The sequence below is a fragment of the Narcine bancroftii genome, chromosome 3 (genome assembly GCF_036971445.1).
Source record: "Narcine bancroftii isolate sNarBan1 chromosome 3, sNarBan1.hap1, whole genome shotgun sequence".
Classification (NCBI taxonomy): domain Eukaryota; kingdom Metazoa; phylum Chordata; class Chondrichthyes; order Torpediniformes; family Narcinidae; genus Narcine; species Narcine bancroftii.
Window position 1 is genome coordinate 306,126,341 of NC_091471.1, and position 22,166 is coordinate 306,148,506.

General features: G+C 43.6%; 1 protein-coding gene across 1 annotated transcript in view; it reads left to right on the forward strand.

Moving 5' to 3' along the window:
* The first annotated feature begins 282 nt into the window (after nt 1–282).
* The window catches only part of LOC138756855 (SH2 domain-containing adapter protein F-like), a 268,488-nt gene continuing 246,604 nt past the window's right edge, over nt 283–22,166 (forward strand). The window contains exons 1-6 of the mRNA XM_069923247.1: nt 283–322; nt 1,745–1,795; nt 3,752–3,848; nt 4,515–4,707; nt 5,856–6,004; nt 7,403–7,529. Of these exons, the coding sequence (XP_069779348.1) occupies nt 283–322; nt 1,745–1,795; nt 3,752–3,848; nt 4,515–4,707; nt 5,856–6,004; nt 7,403–7,529 (657 nt within the window). The remainder of the gene's footprint in view (nt 323–1,744; nt 1,796–3,751; nt 3,849–4,514; nt 4,708–5,855; nt 6,005–7,402; nt 7,530–22,166) is intronic.

The following is a 22,166-nucleotide window of genomic DNA, read 5'->3' on the forward strand; positions in this document are numbered from 1 at the left end:
CAGCTTGGGAGGGGAGGGGAAACAAGACCTTTCGCTGGTAAAGTGGAGAGGAAGTTCGTGGCTGGAGCGAGATGTCTTTCCGGCATTGTCTCAGTTTGCTTGAAACAAGTCCTTTTTTTTTCTTCCTTGGGCACAGCAATCAATGCCATTTGTTGCAGAAACCAGAGCCAGCTTGCCAAAATTCGAAGTTGATTGTTGAAGGGAATGCTTTGTTTCCAGCTTGCACCAAGGAACTGTATTCTGTCAGAGCGCAGAAAGGATGAACCAGCATGCCCACGTACCATGGTGAAGCAACGCAGGCAGCAGGCACACTGGTTAATAAGTAAAACACGAGGGTCTGCAGACACCGTGAACGAAGTAAAAACACGATGCTGGAGGAACTCAGCAGGTCAAACAGTGCACTTAAATAGCAAGGATAAAGATACATAACCAACATTTCAGGCTTGATCCAAGCCCGAAACGTTGGTCATGTGTCTTTATCTTTGGTATATTAAGTACGCTGTTTGACCTGGTGAGTTTTTCCAGCGTTGCGTTTTTACTGGTGAATAAGGTTCCCAAAAACTAGAGGAAGGCACACAAGGATATTAAAAGCCACCGAGTTGTTAGAGGTGGGTCAGAATGACATGCTGGAAGAGGAGTGGAGCTTTGATGATTAGATTGTTCATTCAGGGTGAATGGAATTGAATGCATGTGCCGGAACCAGAAGTAAAACAACGAAGTGAAAGCTATTCCAGTGTGTCATCCACTCCAATGCACAAGGCATAAGAGTTTAGGTATTAAAGTTGTTAAGACTTTAATACCTACTTCTTCCAAGGTAACTAATCAAATGTGAAATATCCTTGCCACCTCTCTCTCGCCTCCATTACCCTCCCTCTCATCCCCTTGTCCCCCTCTTCTCCCCTCCTTTGCACTCCCCCACCTCAGGGTCTCTCTTTCTTTCATCGTCCCCTGTTTCCTTCATCCCACCCCAGTCTCTATGAATGTTGTCCTGCTGAGTATCTCCAGCATTTTTGTGCATTTCATTTAACTTCAGCCTCTGCAGATTTTCTTGTTTGATTTCAGTTTGCCTTGGTTCTATAATGGTTGTAAAGGACCCCCATCCAGAGGGAAGGACCCCCATCAAGAGAAAATATAAAATTAAGATGAAAACCAGGCTTGGCTCTTGGGTGCCTTGTGGGATGGTTTGTGAATAGATGGAGATGTCTGAACTGCGCTGATGATTGGCTTGATCCTTGAAACTGGCAGTCAGTTTTCTAATCAAACTGACAGAAAGATGACCTGATTTTAGCCGCCTTTTGTTGACAGTTCATCAGATGTGACGGTACTGTCTGCAGCATCATCAGATCATTGAGCTGCTAAATGCTGCTCTGTCACGTCTCAGTGCTTCAGCTTGATGACAACTGGTCAGGAAAATGTGAGTGAACACAAAATGATTCAACGACTGGAAGAAGAACTGCTTAGACTAACGTTGATAGATCTCAACTCCCTTTCATGCCATAACCTTCTCGTGTTGTCCATGGCCTTTGTGGTGACCCAGTTGAGAATTGCTTAACATTTGATGAGAAGAGGGGAAAAAAAAGCTGAGAAGTGATAGGAATAGGGGTTATCTGTCTGAAAGGAGAGGGGAGTTGGAGGAAAGGAAACCTTCTGCCCTCCTACCCATATCTACCTATTGTCTGGTGGCCTGTTCATCTCTCCCTAACCTTTCTTCCCTCTCCTCTCCTCCACCCTCCTTTTTATTCAGGCACCTGCCTGCATTTTGCTCATACCTTGATGAAGGACTCGGGGCTGAAACGTTGGTTATATCCCTTTGCTTCCTAGAGACGCTGTGTGATCCCTGAGTTTGTCCTAGAGACGCTGCGGGATCCCTGAGTTTGTCCTAGAGACGCTGCGGGATCCCTGAGTTTGTCCTAGAGACGCTGCGGGATCCCTGAGTTTGTCCTAGAGACGCTGCGGGATCCCTGAGTTTGTCCTAGAGACGCTGCGGGATCCCTGAGTTTGTCCTAGAGACGCTGCGGGATCCCTGAGTTTGTCCTAGAGACGCTGCGGGATCCCTGAGTTTGTCCTAGAGACGCTGCGGGATCCCTGAGTTTGTCCTAGAGACGCTGCGGGATCCCTGAGTTTGTCCTAGAGACGCTGCGGGATCCCTGAGTTTGTCCTAGAGACGCTGCGGGATCCCTGAGTTTGTCCTAGAGACGCTGCGGGATCCCTGAGTTTGTCCTAGAGACGCTGCGGGATCCCTGAGTTTGTCCTAGAGACGCTGCGGGATCCCTGAGTTTGTCCTAGAGACGCTGCGGGATCCCTGAGTTTGTCCTAGAGACGCTGCGGGATCCCTGAGTTTGTCCTAGAGACGCTGCGGGATCCCTGAGTTTGTCCTAGAGACGCTGCGGGATCCCTGAGTTTGTCCTAGAGACGCTGCGGGATCCCTGAGTTTGTCCTAGAGACGCTGCGGGATCCCTGAGTTTGTCCTAGAGACGCTGCGGGATCCCTGAGTTTGTCCTAGAGACGCTGCGGGATCCCTGAGTTTGTCCTAGAGACGCTGCGGGATCCCTGAGTTTGTCCTAGAGACGCTGCGGGATCCCTGAGTTTGTCCTAGAGACGCTGCGGGATCCCTGAGTTTGTCCTAGAGACGCTGCGGGATCCCTGAGTTTGTCCTAGAGACGCTGCGGGATCCCTGAGTTTGTCCTAGAGACGCTGCGGGATCCCTGAGTTTGTCCTAGAGACGCTGCGGGATCCCTGAGTTTGTCCTAGAGACGCTGCGGGATCCCTGAGTTTGTCCTAGAGACGCTGCGGGATCCCTGAGTTTGTCCTAGAGACGCTGCGGGATCCCTGAGTTTGTCCTAGAGACGCTGCGGGATCCCTGAGTTTGTCCTAGAGACGCTGCGGGATCCCTGAGTTTGTCCTAGAGACGCTGCGGGATCCCTGAGTTTGTCCTAGAGACGCTGCGGGATCCCTGAGTTTGTCCTAGAGACGCTGCGGGATCCCTGAGTTTGTCCTAGAGACGCTGCGGGATCCCTGAGTTTGTCCTAGAGACGCTGCGGGATCCCTGAGTTTGTCCTAGAGACGCTGCGGGATCCCTGAGTTTGTCCTAGAGACGCTGCGGGATCCCTGAGTTTGTCCTAGAGACGCTGCGGGATCCGTTGAGTTTCTCCAGCACTTTTGAGTGTTGCACTACAATTACAGCATCTGCAGACTTTACTGTTTAATTCTGCTTACTTTTGGTTCAGTTAATCAGCTGTGTTACAGTCAGTGTGCATCCCTCCCCTTTGGGTTTTGTCTTGATGCCCTTTAGCCATGTGTTCTTGTCCATGTAGAGGAAATGAAATTTGAAAGCTGTCATTGCCAGTTGTTGCACCACCCATGTTTGAAATTGCTCCAAACAATACTGAGGCAATTCAAAGTTCAGATTTATTGTCAGAGTGCATGCAATGACATCACATACAATCCTGAGATTCTTTTTCTTGCAGGTGAAGCAGGGTTACCACTTATGAGAGCAAGCAATGTGCTCAAAATACATAGAGTGTACATGTAAACAACTGACTGTGCATGAGAAAGAAAAAAAAATCAATAAATCCCAAAAATAAGAGTCTTTGTATAAGTCTCTAATTGAGATGAGGAGTCTGATGGTGGAGGGGTAGCAGCTGTTCCTGATCTTGGAGGTGTGAGTCTTGTGGAACCTATACTTTCCTGATGGCAGCAGTGAGAACAGAGCGTGCATTGGGTGGTGATGATTGCTGCTGCTTTCCAACAGCAACGTTCCCCCTTAATGTTCTTGATAGTGGGGAGGGTTTTGCCTGTGATGTCCTGGGGGCTGTGTCCTCTCCTCTTGCCGGGCTTTATACTCCGGGGTATTGGGTTGTTATGTAGCTGGTCAGCACACTTTCCACCACAAATTCTGTTCGAACCTTGGAAACATTGAGATGAATCTTTGAAAAGTTTATGCTCACAAATATAAAGATGTGTTCATGGAGATGAAGCCACTTCTGATATTTTAGTGTTAAGGAAATTGGAATACCACAGAAAATACAAAAACATTTAAATAAAACATGATGCCACCTGTTTGGATGTAAAGGAGGAAGAGTTCTTTCGAGCACTGGGCCAGATCATCCTTAACTGGTGCTTCCGCAAAAAGGTGGAGATAAACTGGAGATCAGTTATCTGTGTCCAAAAGTCCACATCTGGACGTATGTATATCCAAAAGAGGGACCCAGACTCATTGAGCAGAGGATCTAGAAGCAGGATGCAGCAGACAAATATAGTATGACTCACTCATGCTCAAAAGAGGATTATTTATTCTCTTTATATGAGTGGGTTTTTAAAACCTGAATTTCCTTCCATTCTCCTTTGCCATTTACATCATTAGTGGTTATGATTTCAGACATCTGGACTCAAAGCTCTCGAATTCCCTCCCAAATGATATTTTAAACTGTTTTGAATTATTTCTTTTGATTAACTACTTGAAGAGTTTTTAACTTACACCCTCTGTTGTTTGAGGGACTTCCTCTTAATTTCAGCCTCTCAATGCCCGGTAACGGGAGGACTCTGGACTGTGGACCTTCCCCTCATGTTGGCTGCACCAAGCCTCAGTGTGTCCTGCAGCCTGGAATGTACCAGTCGGTGGCATTCCCTCACCGACATCTCCATGTGCTGAAAGACCAACAGGTTTCACCGTCTTTTTCCGAGTGGGTGGTCCTCCAGCAGTTCTGGGTTTGTGTGTCTCCCCAGGGACAGCCCGTAGATCAGAGAGTCCTCATACACGCTGCTGCTGGGGATGAACCGTGACAAGGACCCTGGCCTTCTTATTCACACACTCTTTGTGAATCTGCATTCATTTTTTTGTCTAACATTGTGGAAATTGATAAGAGTGGGATTGGTACAATGGTTTGGGGTAAGTGTTCTAGCAGAGGATAAGCAATGGAACTCGCCTCAAGGGCTGCCAGTCTGGTGCAGTGTTATAAAAACAAGTGCTGGGTATAACCAACTGTGGCCTCTCAGAAGGCAGCCTTATTTCTGGTGCAATGCTTCAAAAAAGTATGTACAGTGAATGATGTCATATTGCAAGCATGACTCATGCCAAGTAGTGGCCAATTAGACACATGATGGGAAATCGTCCAAAAATGATTATGTTGGGAAAGTGCATTTTGAATAAAGTACTGAGTTGTTAAATTTTGAGACCTCTGATTTTCTGTAATTGTCAACCAATTAGGTTTCTAAGCGGCTACAAAATATTTGAAAAATATAAATTGGACATCTAAATTTGTTCCTCTTTTAGAATTATCCAATTTCCCCTGCTCTTTACCTAAAGGATTTGGTTTTTTAACAGAAGTCGTTCCAAGCCTATTCACTCCAACCCTGAGGGTGCTGGCTCTCAATTTGTATCATTTTGACAAGATAAAACAGAGCACATTTATCATTTCACAGTGAAGGAGTCAGAAGATGGTTGCACCGTGGAAGGAAGACACGTAGGTTATCAAGGCAACATTGGCTTTATGAAGGAGCAATCCTTTCCACCCCATTCTTGGTTTTTCTCCTTCTGTGATGCTAGAAATTTTTATTCCTTAAAATTCCATCCAATTTCTTCCATAAGTGACAGCTAAGTCTGTTTCACATATTATCAGGTCGTGGACTCCTGAATGTTACAAATTCCAATGGAAATGTTCTTCCTTATGTTATCCCTGATTGCTTTGCCAATCACTTTACCGCCAGTCTCTCTGCTTCTGGGTTATAATATGTAACTCATGGAAACAGGCCCTTTGAAGCCCTGACTATCTTTACACAAATCTCACATTAATCTAATTCTATTTCTTCCAATTTTATTTTTCTCTCTTGCACTCTGTCACCCACTTATACACTAGGGACAAATAACATTGGCCAAATCACTTGCCATGGCTTTGGGATATGGGAGGAAACCAGAGCATGTCCCAGGGATCCATCCTGTTACAGGGAGACACCATCCATGTAGCATTGGAGGTCAGAATCACACCCAAATTATTGGAACATTGAAGTAGCAGTTCCCCAGTTGAGCCAAAGTGCCATTCTGGCTGGTCACTGTCGAGTCCAAGAGATGGAAGATAATTTGAGCACACTGGGCTGGCGAACTGCTCAAGGAGTGAAAACAACTTGACAATTAATTTTCCCAGTTGCACCTGACAAGACATTATCCCTTGATCCAGACAATTACAGTAAGAATTAATTGAACTATGATGTGTTAACCCCTCAGGACATTCCACAGCCAATTAGAAAATGTTTAAACATAAATTGTCGCAAATGCCACACAATTTTCACTTGTTTGGAATTGAAATCTGCATTGATAAAGTTTTGGGGATGAACATTGGGATCCATTCTTCCAAATATATCATAGGACTGTTTACATGATCCAGAGAGAGCAAACAAAGACTACAAACTTAACATTTGACCATGATGTCATCCCCACAGGAGTAATGGAAAGCAATGTCAGCTAACATTGTCTGTTCTTGGAACTGAATTTTAGTCTGAAGGCAACTTCCTTCAATATAGTATTAGAATGAACAATGCTGCCCTTTCTCTTGATTCCCAGAAACAATAGATGTTTTTTGTAGTTCATGATGGCACAGCCACAACTTATCCCTATTGTTGGAACTTTATATTGGCAACACTAACCTCCTGTCCTGGCTGGGTAGAAGCTAAGTGTTTGAGCCAGCTTTGGTTTCTGGCTCAAATGGAGGTCCTGAACTCTTTCATTCCCAAGCCTTGCCAGGCATCCAAACCCTTGCCCTCTTTCCTCCCAATGCCCCTATCCTATACAGTTCCATCATATATGAAACGGGCATTACTGAAGCCTGCTTTGGTAAATTCACATGTGAAATAATGGAATGACCAAAATTCATGTCTATTACTGGGCACAGTACAACTTCCAGCCATATTCTGCTGGCTTTCCATAAATGTGCTTAGTGAATGTGTATAAATGTTTTTGTTACCGTGTCTCGTCAGCTGCGTAATGTTCCATTTCATAAATAATTTAGAATCATGAATAATTGTGATAATTCCGAGGAAAATTATCTCAATCCAAACAATGAGTCAGATTCCTCCTGTCTGTCCCGATTGTTTGAACAAATGCTGGAGGTCACAATTAAAATCACTTGTATCACATCTTCTCATAGATCAGAAATGTGCCAAGGGGTTTTGTGTTTGAATCACTCTGGAGTACAGTGATGGTTGTAACATAGGAGATGAGCAAGGCAAATTATTTACACAGAGAGAGGTTGTTGCCTGGTACCTACTGGCTGTTAGGGGTATTTAAATTTTTTAAAATTTAATTTAGAGATAAAGCACAGTAACAGTCCCTTCTGGCCCATGAGCCTGTGCTGTGTTGGAGGTCAATTATTCCCATTTGACTTAAATGCCCCTATGCTTTGACGGGTAGGAGGAAATGGAGCACCCAGGAGAATCCCACGCAGACACGGGGAGAACATACAAACTCCTTACAGACAGCACTGGATTCGAACCTGGGTTGCTGGTGCTATAACATCATTGTGCTGACCTCTACACAGGTATGATTGTAGCATTTAAGAGACTTCTAGATAGACTCATGAATATGCAGGATTTCGAGGATTATGTATCATGTGCAAACAACAGTTTTAATTTTATTTAAGCATTGTGCTTGGCGCAGACTCATGGGCCAAAGGGATTGTTCCTGTGCTGTATTCCATAGGCAGTGCAACTACAATCTCCTGAAACGGTCTGCTTTCAATGGTGTCATGGGAACAGATTATCAGACGGACAAAGGATAAGAATAAAGAAAATGCTCAAAAGCCTCTTTTGTTGAAATGCAATATTCCAACAAACCCCTGGGAACTTCTGGCCCATGATGGCTCAAAATGGAGAAGGAGCATTTGGGATGGTTTTGAAAACATTGAAACTAGACAGAAGGAGCGCACAACTTCTCAGAAGCCCCTTTCACACTTGCAAGTGGTCCCAGGAATTAACGGACAATCAGCCTAAAGAGGGTCTAGTTTGAAAGGGAAATCTCATGCCAGGGACTGACTGCCTTGACCCCTAGTACAATCCCCGGTGTCTGCAGATACCAGCGTTGCAATCAGGCAGAATTTTCCAGTTCTGCGATTGGAAAAACCCCAAGTTTTAGCGCGAGTACAGGAACATGAAGGAAGAAAAGATTAATTGGAAGGTATAAATTTTGCTGTGGAAAGTCGCAGCGGGAGAGAGTGAGAGGAAATAAATAACAATAGCGGATAATTTTTAAACAGAATGGGAAAGTTGTTAGCGATAAAGTGCACAATTTATAAAGACTGGGAAAAAGTGATGGCGGACCTGACTTCCCAGAATACCATACAGCAGAGAAACCCCTCCATGAGTGCTCTATGCGATTTTTATATTGGCCTCATCACCCACTTCAGAACCCTTAAAACTGAAGTGGAGGTAAACCATCCTCAATACTGAGAGACTGCCTCAGAAGAGGGTGTATGTAAGCCTCCACCAATATCGTGGAAATTTTGTTTCCCCGAGAAGCAACTTTGAGAATATAATTCCTGTCATACTAGATGACTGTTGGCTAGAATAGATGTAATGGGCTGAAGGGCCTCTGTGCTGTACCACCTAAAAACAGGTTAACGGATAATTCATTTGATAGTGGAAAAGTGTTGATAGTGCAGAATGATTGCCATGTTCTTCAATGTATAAACCACTGTACTTCAAAAGAATAATGATCTATTGCAGCAAAAAGATCTTGAACTCCCATTGAGGATCACCTTTTGATGTTCTGAATGTAAGAGTTTACAGTGCATTAGTTGCTTTTGAAGTTCAGTCAGTATTATTATGCAGGCAAATTTGGCAGAAGTAAGTCACTCAAATGGCAAACGAGGGAATTACCAATTGCTTTTTATTGGAGCTTGTGTTTAAAGGAGAAATGTTGGCCAAAGAAAGTCCCTGCTTGTCTTCTTGTAGATTATCTTTTTTAAATTTCTGCCAGAGTGGCAGGTTGATGCCACATCATAATATTAAAACACCATCCCTCCAGCAAGGCAGCTGTAGCAATACGCAGGGGTGGGGGGGGGGGGGGTGGGGGAGGTGGGAAAGAGTGGGGGTGGGGGGGGGTGGGGGAGGTGGGAAAGAGTGGGGGTGGGGGGGGGGTGGGGGAGGTGGGAAAGAGTGGGGGTGGGGGAAGTAAATCAGACACTCAATTTGTAGAATGAGGCTCTGACCCAAACCCATCATGTTTAAGGATGTAAAATCAAAACAGGCCACTGTTGTAGCAGATTATTTTGGTCTTTACAGCAATGTTTGGTTCATAAAATAAAGGCCTTCAGGTGTCTGAAAAATCAGGCGCAGAAACCAAAGCACAAGAGCGAAAGTTTCATCAATTAATTGAAAGTAAATGACCTATGTGCTGCAAATATGTTAAATAGGGAGGTTGAGAACAAGGGAGGCAAGATTAATGCAATAACTTAATGGTGACCATTCAAATGCTAATGTTTGCATGGAGTGTTTTGTCATGCTAATTAAAAGGCTACATTTGAAGATGGTAGTTCAATTCAGCATCTTTGTATCTTAATAAGATGCCTGTGATGTAGAAAGAATAGTAGCACTCAAACAGCGGCTATTACAATGAATTTTGAAATTACAGCAATTAATAAATTGCCGGGTGAAGGGAAAGAAATTAATTTTTTTGTGGAGTTGATTTGAGACTATACTCGGTTTTAATCGATCCTTGCTTAAGAACTTCTTTTATGAGGTGTTTTATTAAATGAGCCTATACGAATCTCAACAACAGCTGCCACCCTCAGTTCTATTGTGGTTACCCTATTTGCAAACGTGTTGAAAGTTTGACGATGGTGCTATGATTCCATTTTGCATTGTATGGAATAACACACCTCAATCTGAGCTGGCCTTTAGTGAACTGCAGAACTGGCTGCGTTGTAATGCTGTCTGTTCAGCATCCAAGCCTCAGACATTTTTGAATAATGACAGAAAATGCTGGGAAGACTCAGCAAGTCTGGCAGTATCCATGGGAATAATATTTCAGATCTGAATCAGTGAGTCTTTCTGCTTGGAAACAGACCCTTGCAAGTCCTTGGAGAGGTCTATCATTTTTAAAAAAAAAACAACGGATGCTGGAAACATTGGAAAGACTCAGCAGCCAGACAACACATGTTGAAAGAGATAATGTCTGAGACGTTTTATTGGGATAGTTACACAGCTGATGAAGGACCTTTGACTCGAAATGTTAACTCTGTTTTTCTTTCTGCAGATGCTCTCTAACCTGCTGAGTATTTCTAGCACTTTCTGTTTCTATTTTTGAATTTCACCAGCTGCAAACTGCCCTTCACGTGGGTGGGTAGCAGGGGCAAGAAAAACAGCTGAAGTTGTTTGGTCTCTGAATAAGCAGGGGAATGGGTGGAGTGGCATTGTTCTGAGAGCTAGCATCGATTCAGTGGGCCAAATGGCATCCTTCCTTATCATTAGGAAAGATTATGTAGAACTTCAGGTCAATGGTCTTGCATCGGAAACTATTAACTGTTAAGGCTATGAAAGTTACAAAAAATGCATTGACCTGAACAATTTTACTACTTCCAGGACTTCAATATTCTGTTTCGGCCATGCTGGACAGAAAATGCTGGAAACACTCAGCAAGTCAGATCACGTCTGTGGGTAGAGAAACACAGTCTCGTGCTTTCAGACTGGAGACACTTCAATTTTGTTTTAGATTTCCAGCACCTTCAGTTTTCTGGGTTTTTTAAAACTCCCTATCGTAAGATTGACCCAGGTTTTGAAAAAAATTAAACGTTATACAGCACGGTAAATACCCTATTATTTCAGCCCACGAGCAGGTGCCACCCAATTTCACACAATTGATCTACAACCCCGCTACGTTTCAAACAGTGGGAGGAAACCAAAACACCCGGAGGAAACCCATGCAGACACAGGGAGAACGTACAATCTCCTTACAGACAGTACAGGATTCAAACCCCGGTCCTGATCTCTGGGGCTGTAACAGCGCTAACCGTGCCGCCCAAGGTACAATCTCCTTACAGACAGTACAGGATTCAAACCCGGTCCTGATCTCTGGGGGTGTAACAGCGCTAACCGTGCCGCCAAAGGTACAATGTCCTTACAGACAGTACAGGATTCAAACCCCAATCCTGATCTCTGGGGCTGTAACAACGCTAACTGTGCCGCCCAAGGTACAATCTCCTTACAGACAGTACAGGATTCAAACCCCGGTCCTGATCTCTGGGGCTGTAACAGCGCTAACCGTGCCGCCCAAGTTACTTTAATTTTCTGGTTCATTCACGTGTTCAGAGGAGAAATATCCTATTATTTCAAGTGAAGTCACTTTCATTTAGAGTGTGCATACATGCAGGCTCCATCATTACACCCAGCTTCCTCAGGCATGAATGCACACAGATACAGGTAAGTACTTAGTGAGCAAACTCACTTGTTCTTGTTCAGGCCAGCAGTTCTCCTGAGGAGGTTCCACACAATTAACCACAATGAATGCAGTCTTTAAGCGAGCTAATCCTAAGTTTTTTTTTCCCCCATTGGTTCAATGAAACACGTGGAAAGGTATTAAACCACACAGATCCTAAACCTAATTGGGCTGGTGCCAAAAGTCAGGATCCCTCCTCCGCATTGCAACAGTGAAGGTAACCATGGTCATCAGCTGCTGTGCATGTCGTCATACATGGACAATGTTGAGCTTGTTTGAGATTTCCTTCAATCTACCCTTGTCATGAAGGTGCTTTTGCTGTACTGGGCATAGCATCCAGCTTGCATTGTGGACCACTACTGTTCAAGTAAAAGTTCAGGTGATTTGTTATTAACCCCTCAGTCAATCTCGTTCACTCCTCAGGTGCTGCTGACTGAGGGATTAAGATCAAAGCTTCTTCAACTTTCAAATAACGTGGATCCTACCATTCCTAGTTCCTGTGAAATTATTATAATAAATAAAGGCTGATAGTATGCAATAAATTGAAGCAACATTTGACTGACGTCGGTGGAGAAATCAAGGAGAAAAGTTTGCAATGATTGGGACAACCAAGATGGTTCTGGTTGTTGATGGAGAAAGATAAGATGTACCAATTTTACCCATTTACCTGCTGTGTGCAAATAAAGTAAAATGCTTGGTTAGGACTGCGACCCACACATGCTTGTGACGCATGTGTCCAGTACAAGGCTACACCTTAGGGATCTTTCCTCTACTTTTATGTTGCTTGTGGTTTCATTCCTGGAGACAGTTGTTTCACTGAGCCAAATTTAGACTTTTCTTTCTGCCTTGTCTCCTGAGGATAATTTTCCATGCCTGTGTCTTCTGTGATTTAGCAGTACATGGAAGTTTGCCTCAGGGATTGTAGTACAAGGAACTGATGATTCTGCATGGTTCTGTGAAAAGTCTATTAACACATGAAAGATCAAGAGAAGAACAGTCCAATTTTAAAATTGCTTCCCCTCTCTTTTCCCGAAGGTTGGTGCCTTTGCCCTGGTGCAACCATTACTTCAATGTTTTCACATTTCACACTGCCAAATACATATGGGTTGAACCGGGCAATTTAGCGGGTCTGTACCCAGTAATCGTGTGGCGGGAGATGTCCCAACCGGGCTGGGCGAGTTCAGATCAGCTGGGCTCTGAATCTTGGTTGGGGTAAGAGTCAGAGGCCAACCGAGTTAACTCACTAATCGCCTTCTGGCAATGAGAAAGGACGATCTGCTTTACCAGGTACCATTAGAGACATCAGTGCCGGCGTGCATGTGTCAGAGTGGTGAGAAGGAGGTCAGTGTAGTCTTCAATTGATAAATATGTTGATGAGACTTGCCTGTTTTGTAATAGAGCCACAGGCCAGCATCTGAAAATCATTACCACTCACCATTACTAATTTCTCTATTAGACTTCCTGTGAGTACGTAACATGTCACTCTCAATGTTCCCGCTGGAGGCAGGACTCCCCTCAAAATGCTGGATTCCTGATGAACTAGGAAAATTATGGTGGAATGGGAAAGGCTCCCTGGGTGCACATGCCCGGTAACTTTACCCGCTTCCTAGGAGGGTTGGCATGAAGACAGTATTTGACCATGGGCCACATGCAGATGAACATGATCTTCCTCATGCAGCATGGAGATGGATTCTAGCTCACCGAGCACACCAAATATCAAACACGAGGGAATTAAACAAGACAGACCGCAGATGCTGGGGCCGAGTGCAATATCTAAACTTGCTGGAGAAACTCAGCAGGTCACACATCATCCATAGGAAGTAAAGAGTTACTAATGCTTTGAACCTGTGACCTGCTGAGTTTCTCCAACACGTTTGTGTATTGCACCTCCTTAACTCTAAACCTGCATGAATCCCATTTTAATCTCACAATGACATTCCCATCAACTCCCAGATTATACATTAACCTACACATTGGGGACAATTTACACTGGCAAATTAACCTATTATCACACACACATCTTTAGGATGTGGGAGGGGACTGGAGCACCTTGTGGGGGTGGGGTGGGGTGGAGGAGGGGAACCATATGGTCATAAGGAGAATGTGCGAACTCCACACAGACAGTACCACAAAGCTGGATAGAAGCCAGGTTGTTGGAGTTATGAGGTAGCCAGCTCAATTCCTTGCAACTCTGTGCTGCCTGATTTGTCAACAAATAGTTTGTCTTGTTTGTGTCTGAATTTTTGTTGTTGTGTATCTATACTTAAATCAGTAAAAGGAAGCAGTAGGCAGAAATATGCCTGATCCTCCTTCATGGGTTAAGAAGAGAAATAATTTAGATGTGAGACCTTCTGACGAAGGGTCTTTGATCCAACTCTGTTTCTCTTCCTATGGGTGCAACCTTACCTGCTGGGTATTTCCAGCATTTTCTGTTTTTAATTTAGATTTCTAGTATCTGCAGTATTTTTCTTGATTTTCACTTGGTTGCAGTGTTTGGTGGTCACACATAGTTTGGAGTGTAGCCTCCGAATCAAGAACACACTATAGTTTGATTGCTATTGTACCAGTTGCTGCGGTAGGAGGTGTGATTGGGCTCTGTACATAGAGGGCACAGTTATTTTCCATCTAACTGTCCAGAAATTCTAAAGCCAAAGTGTCATAACACCTTAAATGAGCAGTGAAAGCACAATGTGACAAGTGAAACTGACACATTCAGGCTAGAAGCTGGAAACTTGGTCTGGTGGTGTTAGCCAGAGACACAAAAACGTAGCTTTAGATCCTCGTGCCAAATTAGAGGAATGACCAGTGGCTTTAATTGGTATTGAAGAACGTTGCTAGAAGGTTTATGTGTGGAGATATGAGACTGACCTCTACCTAATTAGCTACATGACAAATCCTTGGAGTGTTTATTTTTCTCTCCTAATACAATCCTCCAGCAACTTTAATGTGCACTAGCGGAAAGCAGCATGTAAAGCCGGCATTATAGGTGATCCCATTACTACCCCATGGTTAGTTTGACAACAAAAAGTTAACACATTTAATTGCAAAGAAGGCTTGTCCACAGGTATACTTTGTAAGGTGTTTGAGGAGATTCTGCATGTCACCGAAGACTCTCGGAATCATCTACAGGTGTACCGTGGAGAGCTGGTTGCGTCACCATCTGGTATGGAGGTGCCAACACTCAGGACAAGAAAAAACTCCAGAGGGTTGTTAACTCGGCCTGAGACATCATGGGGACCAGACTTCACTCCATGGATGCACATCTACAAGAGATGGTGTCTTAAGAAAGCAGCCTCTATCCTCAAGGACCCCCACCAGCTAGGCCATGCCCTCTTCACTCTGCTACCATTGGGGGAAAAGGTACAGGAGTCTGAATACGAACACTCATTGGCACAAGAACAGCTTCTTCCCCGCTGCCATCAGATTCCTCAATGAACAATGAATAACAGACCTTTCCTTACTTTGGCTTTTTTCTTTTTCTTGCACTATTTTTATTTGTTTTGTAAGACGGTTTATATAAATTTTTGCACTAAACAATGAATTTTGTGACATGTTCATGACAATATATTTTGATTCTGGATTCCATCCCGCTGAGTGACCATGCCTGAATTTTCACGTTGTTACTATTTGAGTAACTCCTGAATTTTGTCAATATGAATGGTCATTTGGATAATGTAAGAAAGACTGAACATTTTGAAAGAGGGAGAGCACAGCAAGCCTGGGTTCAATCCTGACCTCTGGACACATCTGTGTGGAGTTTGCATGTTCTTCCTACGATAGCTACTCCAGTCGCCTCCCACATCCAAAAGAGTTGCTGGTATTGCCCTCAGGTTGATAGATAATGAGAGAAAATAGGATCCAGACAAATAAATGGGGGGGGGGGGGGGTGGGAATTTATGGGATCAGATCAGAATCAGAATTTATTAACATGAACATGTCATTAAATTTGTTGACTTGCAGCAGCGTTACAATGTAATCATTTATCTAAACCACCTTACAAAATAAATAAAAATAGTGTGAGAAAAAGAAAAAGTGAGGTAGTGTCTGTGGTTCATCGTTCATTCAGGAATGTGATGGCAGCTGGGGAGAAGCTGTCCTTGTGCTCCAGAGTGCTCATCTTCAGATGCCTGTACCCTTTTCCCGATGGTAGCAGAGTGAAGGGGGCCGTGGCCTGGATGGTGAAGGACTTTGAAGATAGAGGCTCCTTTCTTAAAGACACCACCTAAAGGTTGCTTTGAGAGCTAGCATAAAATTTTTGGACTGGATGCACTTCTTCCATGAGATGAGAAAATACGAAAGAATGTGAAGGAGGTTTGATGGGAAGAGTGTGAGAAGAAATACAATCTGGTGCCAGTTCTCTCTGTTTGCTGTTCCTGTTACACAGGGCAATTAAAACTCACTGCCAGCTAAATTAGAAAACAGTATTTCAGGTGTTTTTCGTGGACAGAAAACAATTTGTTTTCATTGTTAATTAAAGATGCCAGCTAATAGATTTCAGTTCCCATGCTGTATGATTTATTGTTGGAATAATGTCACCCACCATTTCTCGCAGCAGTTTGTTGCTCTTCTCTCTCTCCGTTCTTGCGCCTTGTACTCCTGTTTGATTCCTTCGCTGATGAGCTGAAAGAAAGTCTTGCACTGAGTTTGTGCTTTTCTACAAAAACGGCAACAGTTCAGGTTCCCACAAAAATAGCCTTTGGGATGATTTACTATTGACCCAGTCCTTTGGGAGAAGGGTTTTGCCAGGATTCTGAGAGAACCTGCCCTCATATTTCAATTAAATATTTAACCCCAACCACCCACTGAAGATGATTGGTTATGGCCTCTATTTAACATCCCACCAAATCAAATCTTTTGAGCTTTTCAGTAACTGATCGTCCACCTGCAATGTTAGTTGCATCAGTGTGGTCCATTCCTCAAATATCTTAACTGCTAAGAGAAGTAGGACTTCTATGTCCTCTCTTATTTTTGTGCTTCCATTCCCCTCATTCCCATCCTGAAACCATTTGCACAGGTGACACAAGCAGCTCTATCAAACTATATTATGAAATTAGTTTATTTTTCCAAATAGAGAGAAAAAAAAATCCCTTGTATCCTTTTCAAGTCATTGAATATTGGCAGGGAAGAAAATGGAATGTATTTAAATGAAGATTTGTTTATTTGACTCCATAGTTTGTTCAATGACATAGTATTGCACCATGTCACTTGCATGCCGAAAGCAGACAGAAGGAGAGAATTACCTCATGTAAAGATGTAATGAAGTATTGACGCAAGGTGAGGGATGGCCAGTTGCTGTGGGGCTTTGTTAAAGCAAACATTAGTTCCAACGTGTTTGTGTTCAATGCATGTGAGGATATCTGACAGGCTAACTTTGCAAATGGATAATCCTTCACTTGATGTTTATTCTGAGGGCCAGACGGTTTATGAAGAGCAATGGTTTTCAAAGTGCCCCCCTAAACTCACATTCCACCTTAAGTATTCCCCATGCCATAAGTGTGCTGTGATTAGCAAGGGATTGCTTAAGGTGGAATGTGAATGGGAAGGGAAGGTTGAGAACCACTTCACTAGACCCAATTGTTACTGCAATATTTTGCTTGAGAAAAATTGTCATTGGCCCATTTGCTTTGGAGTTATGAAACCATGCACATAACGAGTCAATTAGGTACGATTAAAACAGTGGTTTTCAAACTTTTTCTTTCCACTCACATACCATAAGTAAACTCCCTTACTAATCACAGAGCACTTATGATGTAGGGAATACTTAAGGTAGAATGTAAGTTTAGGGGGGCAGTTTGAAAACCACTCTGTAGAGCAAGTGCAGTAAACATTGTCCCAATACCTGAAATACCTGAAATATCGACTGTTGTTGTTCTGCGTGAAGATCGCATTACCTTGGCCAGCTCCTCTGCCGATCTCACCCAGATGTTCACCTCAGCAAATCCAACACTCCTGAGGTTGTCAGGAGTGCCAGAGGCACATGGTCAAAATTGGGACAACAAATTTGCATCAGGAATATCATCATTTGAGTAGTTGCATGGAATTGTTTCAATACATTGTAGTCAGTGTATTGAAACCTCTGCTTTTATTTGAGAATATACTTATTCATTAGAGATCACTTACATTGGACAACGAATTTGTTCAAAAGGTTTGCTTCCTGAAAAAGGGGACTACGATAGACAACTTCAAGCTGAACACAGATAATGTCAGTTGCCCTAACATCGCTTTTCCATAGTCACAAAGTCCTGGTGAAATGTGTGGATTTTTCTGTCACAAGTGTTGTGGAGATCAAGTCGGAGATTGATATGTTCTTGATTAGCCAGGGCATCAAAGGTTATGGAGACAAGGCCGAGCAATGGGGCTGAGTGGGGAAATGGATCAGGTCATGATTAAATGGTGGGTAAGTTGATGGACTGAATAGCCTATGTCTGTTCCTTTGTTTTATGGTCTCATTTTGATGCATTAAAAGAATTTAGAGGCCCAAGGTCAAGGTGAAGAGTGAGTCTGATTTTCTGAAATGTAGGATTCCAGCAGAGGAGCTTTGGGTGATTTGAGATTTGTGGTCAGCAGCCAATAATACATTGGAAAAGTCCAGAAGGATCAAGTGCGTACAAGGGTTTTGTGCCATCAGAGAGGCAGCTAGAATACTTGGTGGAATTAGACATTCTTAGTGATGGTTGGAAACGTACACAGAGGTGGATCAGGAAGTGGAGATTATGAGTTAACTGCTTCAATTAGCAGCACACATGGTCTAATGCTCTAAAAATAGTGCTGGACTGCAATTCCTTAACTAGCTCACATAAGGTTCCAGCATCCATAAATCAAATGAAAGCGTGACACAGTGTGTTGGGTGAGATTTCAAGGGTGTATTGAGCTAGTGGATACAGAGGAGTTGGAGATAGAAATCACTTAACAAATATTTTTCGACCTGTTCCAAAAAAAGTCCTGCAAGTACAGAACAATTGATCTCTGACTAATTTTGAAGTCCAGGCAAGGAAATTCAATCCACCACATTAGTGTGGATCGTTATCCGATTACTGACTGTACATAATCCCAATTGAAGTATAATTGGTTGCCCCGGAATTTTCCCCCACTCACTCCAGTTGAAGGACAAAGACAGTCAGAGAAGACACTTTTTGTTTGAAAGATGCCCTGTTTTATGTCAGTGTGATTTGTTGCAGTTATCTGCCAAGATGGCAACTTGTCATTATCCTAACTGACTCAAAGAGTCCCACTGCATGGAAACAGGCCGTTTAGCCCAGTGATTTTTTTTTACAAATGGCGCCTTACAGTGGTGACTCTTTGCGTGCAGATCTGATGGGAATGATCACATATTCCACTTCAGAACTATTAAAACTCAAACCCACAGCTACAGAAAATAACTTGCCTGTGAATAATGATGTACTAAGAATGGAAGCAGATCTTGCATCTGTCGGGTAAGTCAGACTCCTTTGGACCATGGCAGTTTCCAAGAGCCAACACACAGGTCATTTAAACATTATGGGAGTATAAAGCAGCCGACCCACGGGCTATTTAAAGGGTGGGGGAGGCATCTACAGGTCAAGCTAAGATGCCGGGTCCTGAGTCCCCCACTATCTACCATCCTCCTGGACAGTTTACAAACTAGATCAGTGGTTCTCAACCTTTTTTTCCCACTCACATACCATCTTAAGGAATCCCTTTCTAACCACAGAGCACCTAGGGTATACAATGTCACATGTGACATTGTATGTGAGTGGAAAAAAAAGGTTGAGAACCACTGAACTAGGTGAAAAAGCACACAAATGCTGGAGAAACTCAGCAGGTCAAACAATGTCTTTGTGTAGCGAAGTTGAAGATACATCACCAACGTTTCAGGCTTGAGCCCTTCATCAGGGCATGGGGGAACATGAGAGATAATTGCATGTCTGTCCATGGCCTTTCACACTACCCCACCCCGACCATCTGCAGATTGGAGGAACAACATCTCATTTTCTCCACCTAGCCTAGACTTCTTCCCCCACCCCCCTATCTATCATCTCCCACCCTCACCACAACCCCTTCCCCCTTTTGTTCAGATATCTCTCATCTGCCCCCACACCTTGATGAAGGGCTCAAGCCTGAAACGTTGGTGATGTATCTTCAACTTCGCTACATAAAGACACTGTTTGACCTGCTGAGTTTCTCCAGCATTTGTGTGTTTTTTTTCACTTAATCACAGGGTCAACAGCATCCTGTGTTTTACCACTGAACTAGATGAACTCATCCAGATTACAGCATCAGAGGGACCAGGGAGTGTTGTGTGATGCCCTAAATGAGGGCATTCTGGACATAGCACTACAGCCCGTGGGCTTCACCTTCACTGCGCTGACTGGACACTGGTGTCAGGAGAAACCAGGGGAGGCAGCATTTGTGTTACCATCAATTCATCGCGGTGCACAAACATGACAGTTATGATCCAGATCTGCTCCCCTAATCTGGAACATCTGGCAATCGAGTGCCGCCCATTTTAATTGCCGAGGGAGTTCACTGCCATCATCCTGGTGGCAGTGGTACATTCCACATTCAGGCTGGCACTGGAGGGACTGAGCCCTGTGATCAGCAGCCACAAGGCAGCCCATCCGATGACTGCAGGTAAATTCACCAAAACCAGTTCACTGACAGAAAATTAATCAATGAAAATCAACTGACCATCAAATTCACCGGCGGAAAAATCACTGACCATCAAATTCACTGACAAATGAATAATAAGAAAAAAAGCTCATAAATAACTTTTTAATGAATTTTGAAGTGCCCTCTAATAAAGTTTTTAATTAGGTGTTAATTGATAATACCTGCAGACATTTGTTGAATGAGCTCCCCTCAGGTCATTACTCCTGCAGGTCCCTCTGTGCTAGTTCTCCTCTCCCACCTCCCCGCGCATGGGGGAGTTCACATCTCCTGCTCCCCTCCTTGTGGGGATGCACAGCTGGATGCCAGTTTCAGGCTGAATTCGGGCGGCTGCTGGTGCCCACTCTCCGCAGACAGCTGCTACCACCGCAGCTCCTGGTCTCAAATGATTCCGCTCCCCCTATTCTCTCCCTCCCTTCTCCCCATCAGTCACCCCAAGAGAGAGCTCTCAGTCGGGGAGTGAGGGGGTCCATCGGACAGAGGGCAGAGCTGGCGAGCATCTCAACTCTGGGGTGGGCGGACCAGACGACAAGTGAATATTTTAATGAATTGTGGTAGGCAAATTTTCTGTCGGTGAATTCGACGGTTGGTGATTTATTTCGTCGGTGAATTAAATGGTCGGTGATTTTTCTCTTTGGTTAATTTTCCGTCAGTGAATTGATTTTGGTAAATTTACCACGCACCCTTCCTGATCATTGTAGGGGACTTCAATCAGGCCAACCTAAAGAAGTATCTAATGGGGAGGAGTCACGTGATGGAGTAGTGGCCGGACGGTGAACTCCAGCCCTCTCCAGAAAAGTCGGGAAAAACAAGAGAAAACACAAAGGCACAGAAATAAAAGTTACAGAAAAGTGAGTATAAAGGTGGAAAGAAGATGGCGACAAAAAAAGAAAAATCGAAAGCAACGGCAAGAAGAGAGGAAGAGAAGACAAAGGAGGAAAAAGGTGAAGGCCTTACCTGTCCGAAGAGGCCCGCTGCGGAGAGAGAAATAGGAGAATAAGGAAAATGTTAGATGTTGTAGGAATGTTGTCTTATAAAGAGTTGAAAATAAGAAAACAGAAATGGAAAAGGAGGTAAGGTAATGATGGAAAAACGGAAAGAGAAGATAAACAAAATATAAAAGGGCTACGCTGAACTATATGTCTTTAAATATTAATGGAATACATAACCAAATCAAAAGGAAGAAACTACCAAATTTAAATGAATAAATGTATTCCATTAGAAAAAATAACATATTGGTTAAGAAATAATATTGAAATATTCGAACAAGTATAGGAGCCTTACATTAAATACAATAGCGAAAACCTACCGGGGACAAACATTACCTAAGTTGATGGAAGGAGAAGGAAAGAAAAGAATGGACTCAGTATAATTTCTGGTGTAATTTTGTTGAATGACAACATTGTCTGACTGGCTTAATGCAACCTAGATTGTATACTTAAAATGGATGAGAGGGGGGGGTGGGGGGGTGGTTTGGGAGGAAAGGGGGGGGGGAGAAAAAGTCACTGTATATGTGTGAAAAAGAAATAATGTATATCATGGCTAATGTGATTTATGGTGTGAAAAATAAAAAAATTAATAATAAAAAAAAAGTATCTAATGAACTACCACCAGCATGTCACCTGTGAGATCAGTGGAGCCAAGAACACTGCTACACCACCATGAAGAACATTTACCAAGCCATCCCACGACTGCACTTTGTCAGGTCTGGTGACCTGATTGTACTTCTTCTCCCAGCATACAAGCAGAGACCGAGTACTACAGCACCAGTGGTGAAGACTATGAAAGCATGAGCGCATGCAAGACTGCTTTGAATCGGTGGATTGGTCCGTATTCAAGGACTCACCCTTAGACCTGAATGAATGTGCAACATGTGTCACCAACTTCATCAAGACCTGTGTGGACCATTGTGTGCCCACATGCTCTCCAACCACCAGCCTTGGATGAATCAGAAGATTTGGAACAGGGTGAGGGTGTTTTATGACAGTGATCCAGATGTCTACAAGAAGTCCAAGTACGACCTGTAGAAGGTTATCTCATGAACAATGGACCAATTCCAGAGGTTGCTAGAAGAGACTATGACAAGGATTGCAGGCCA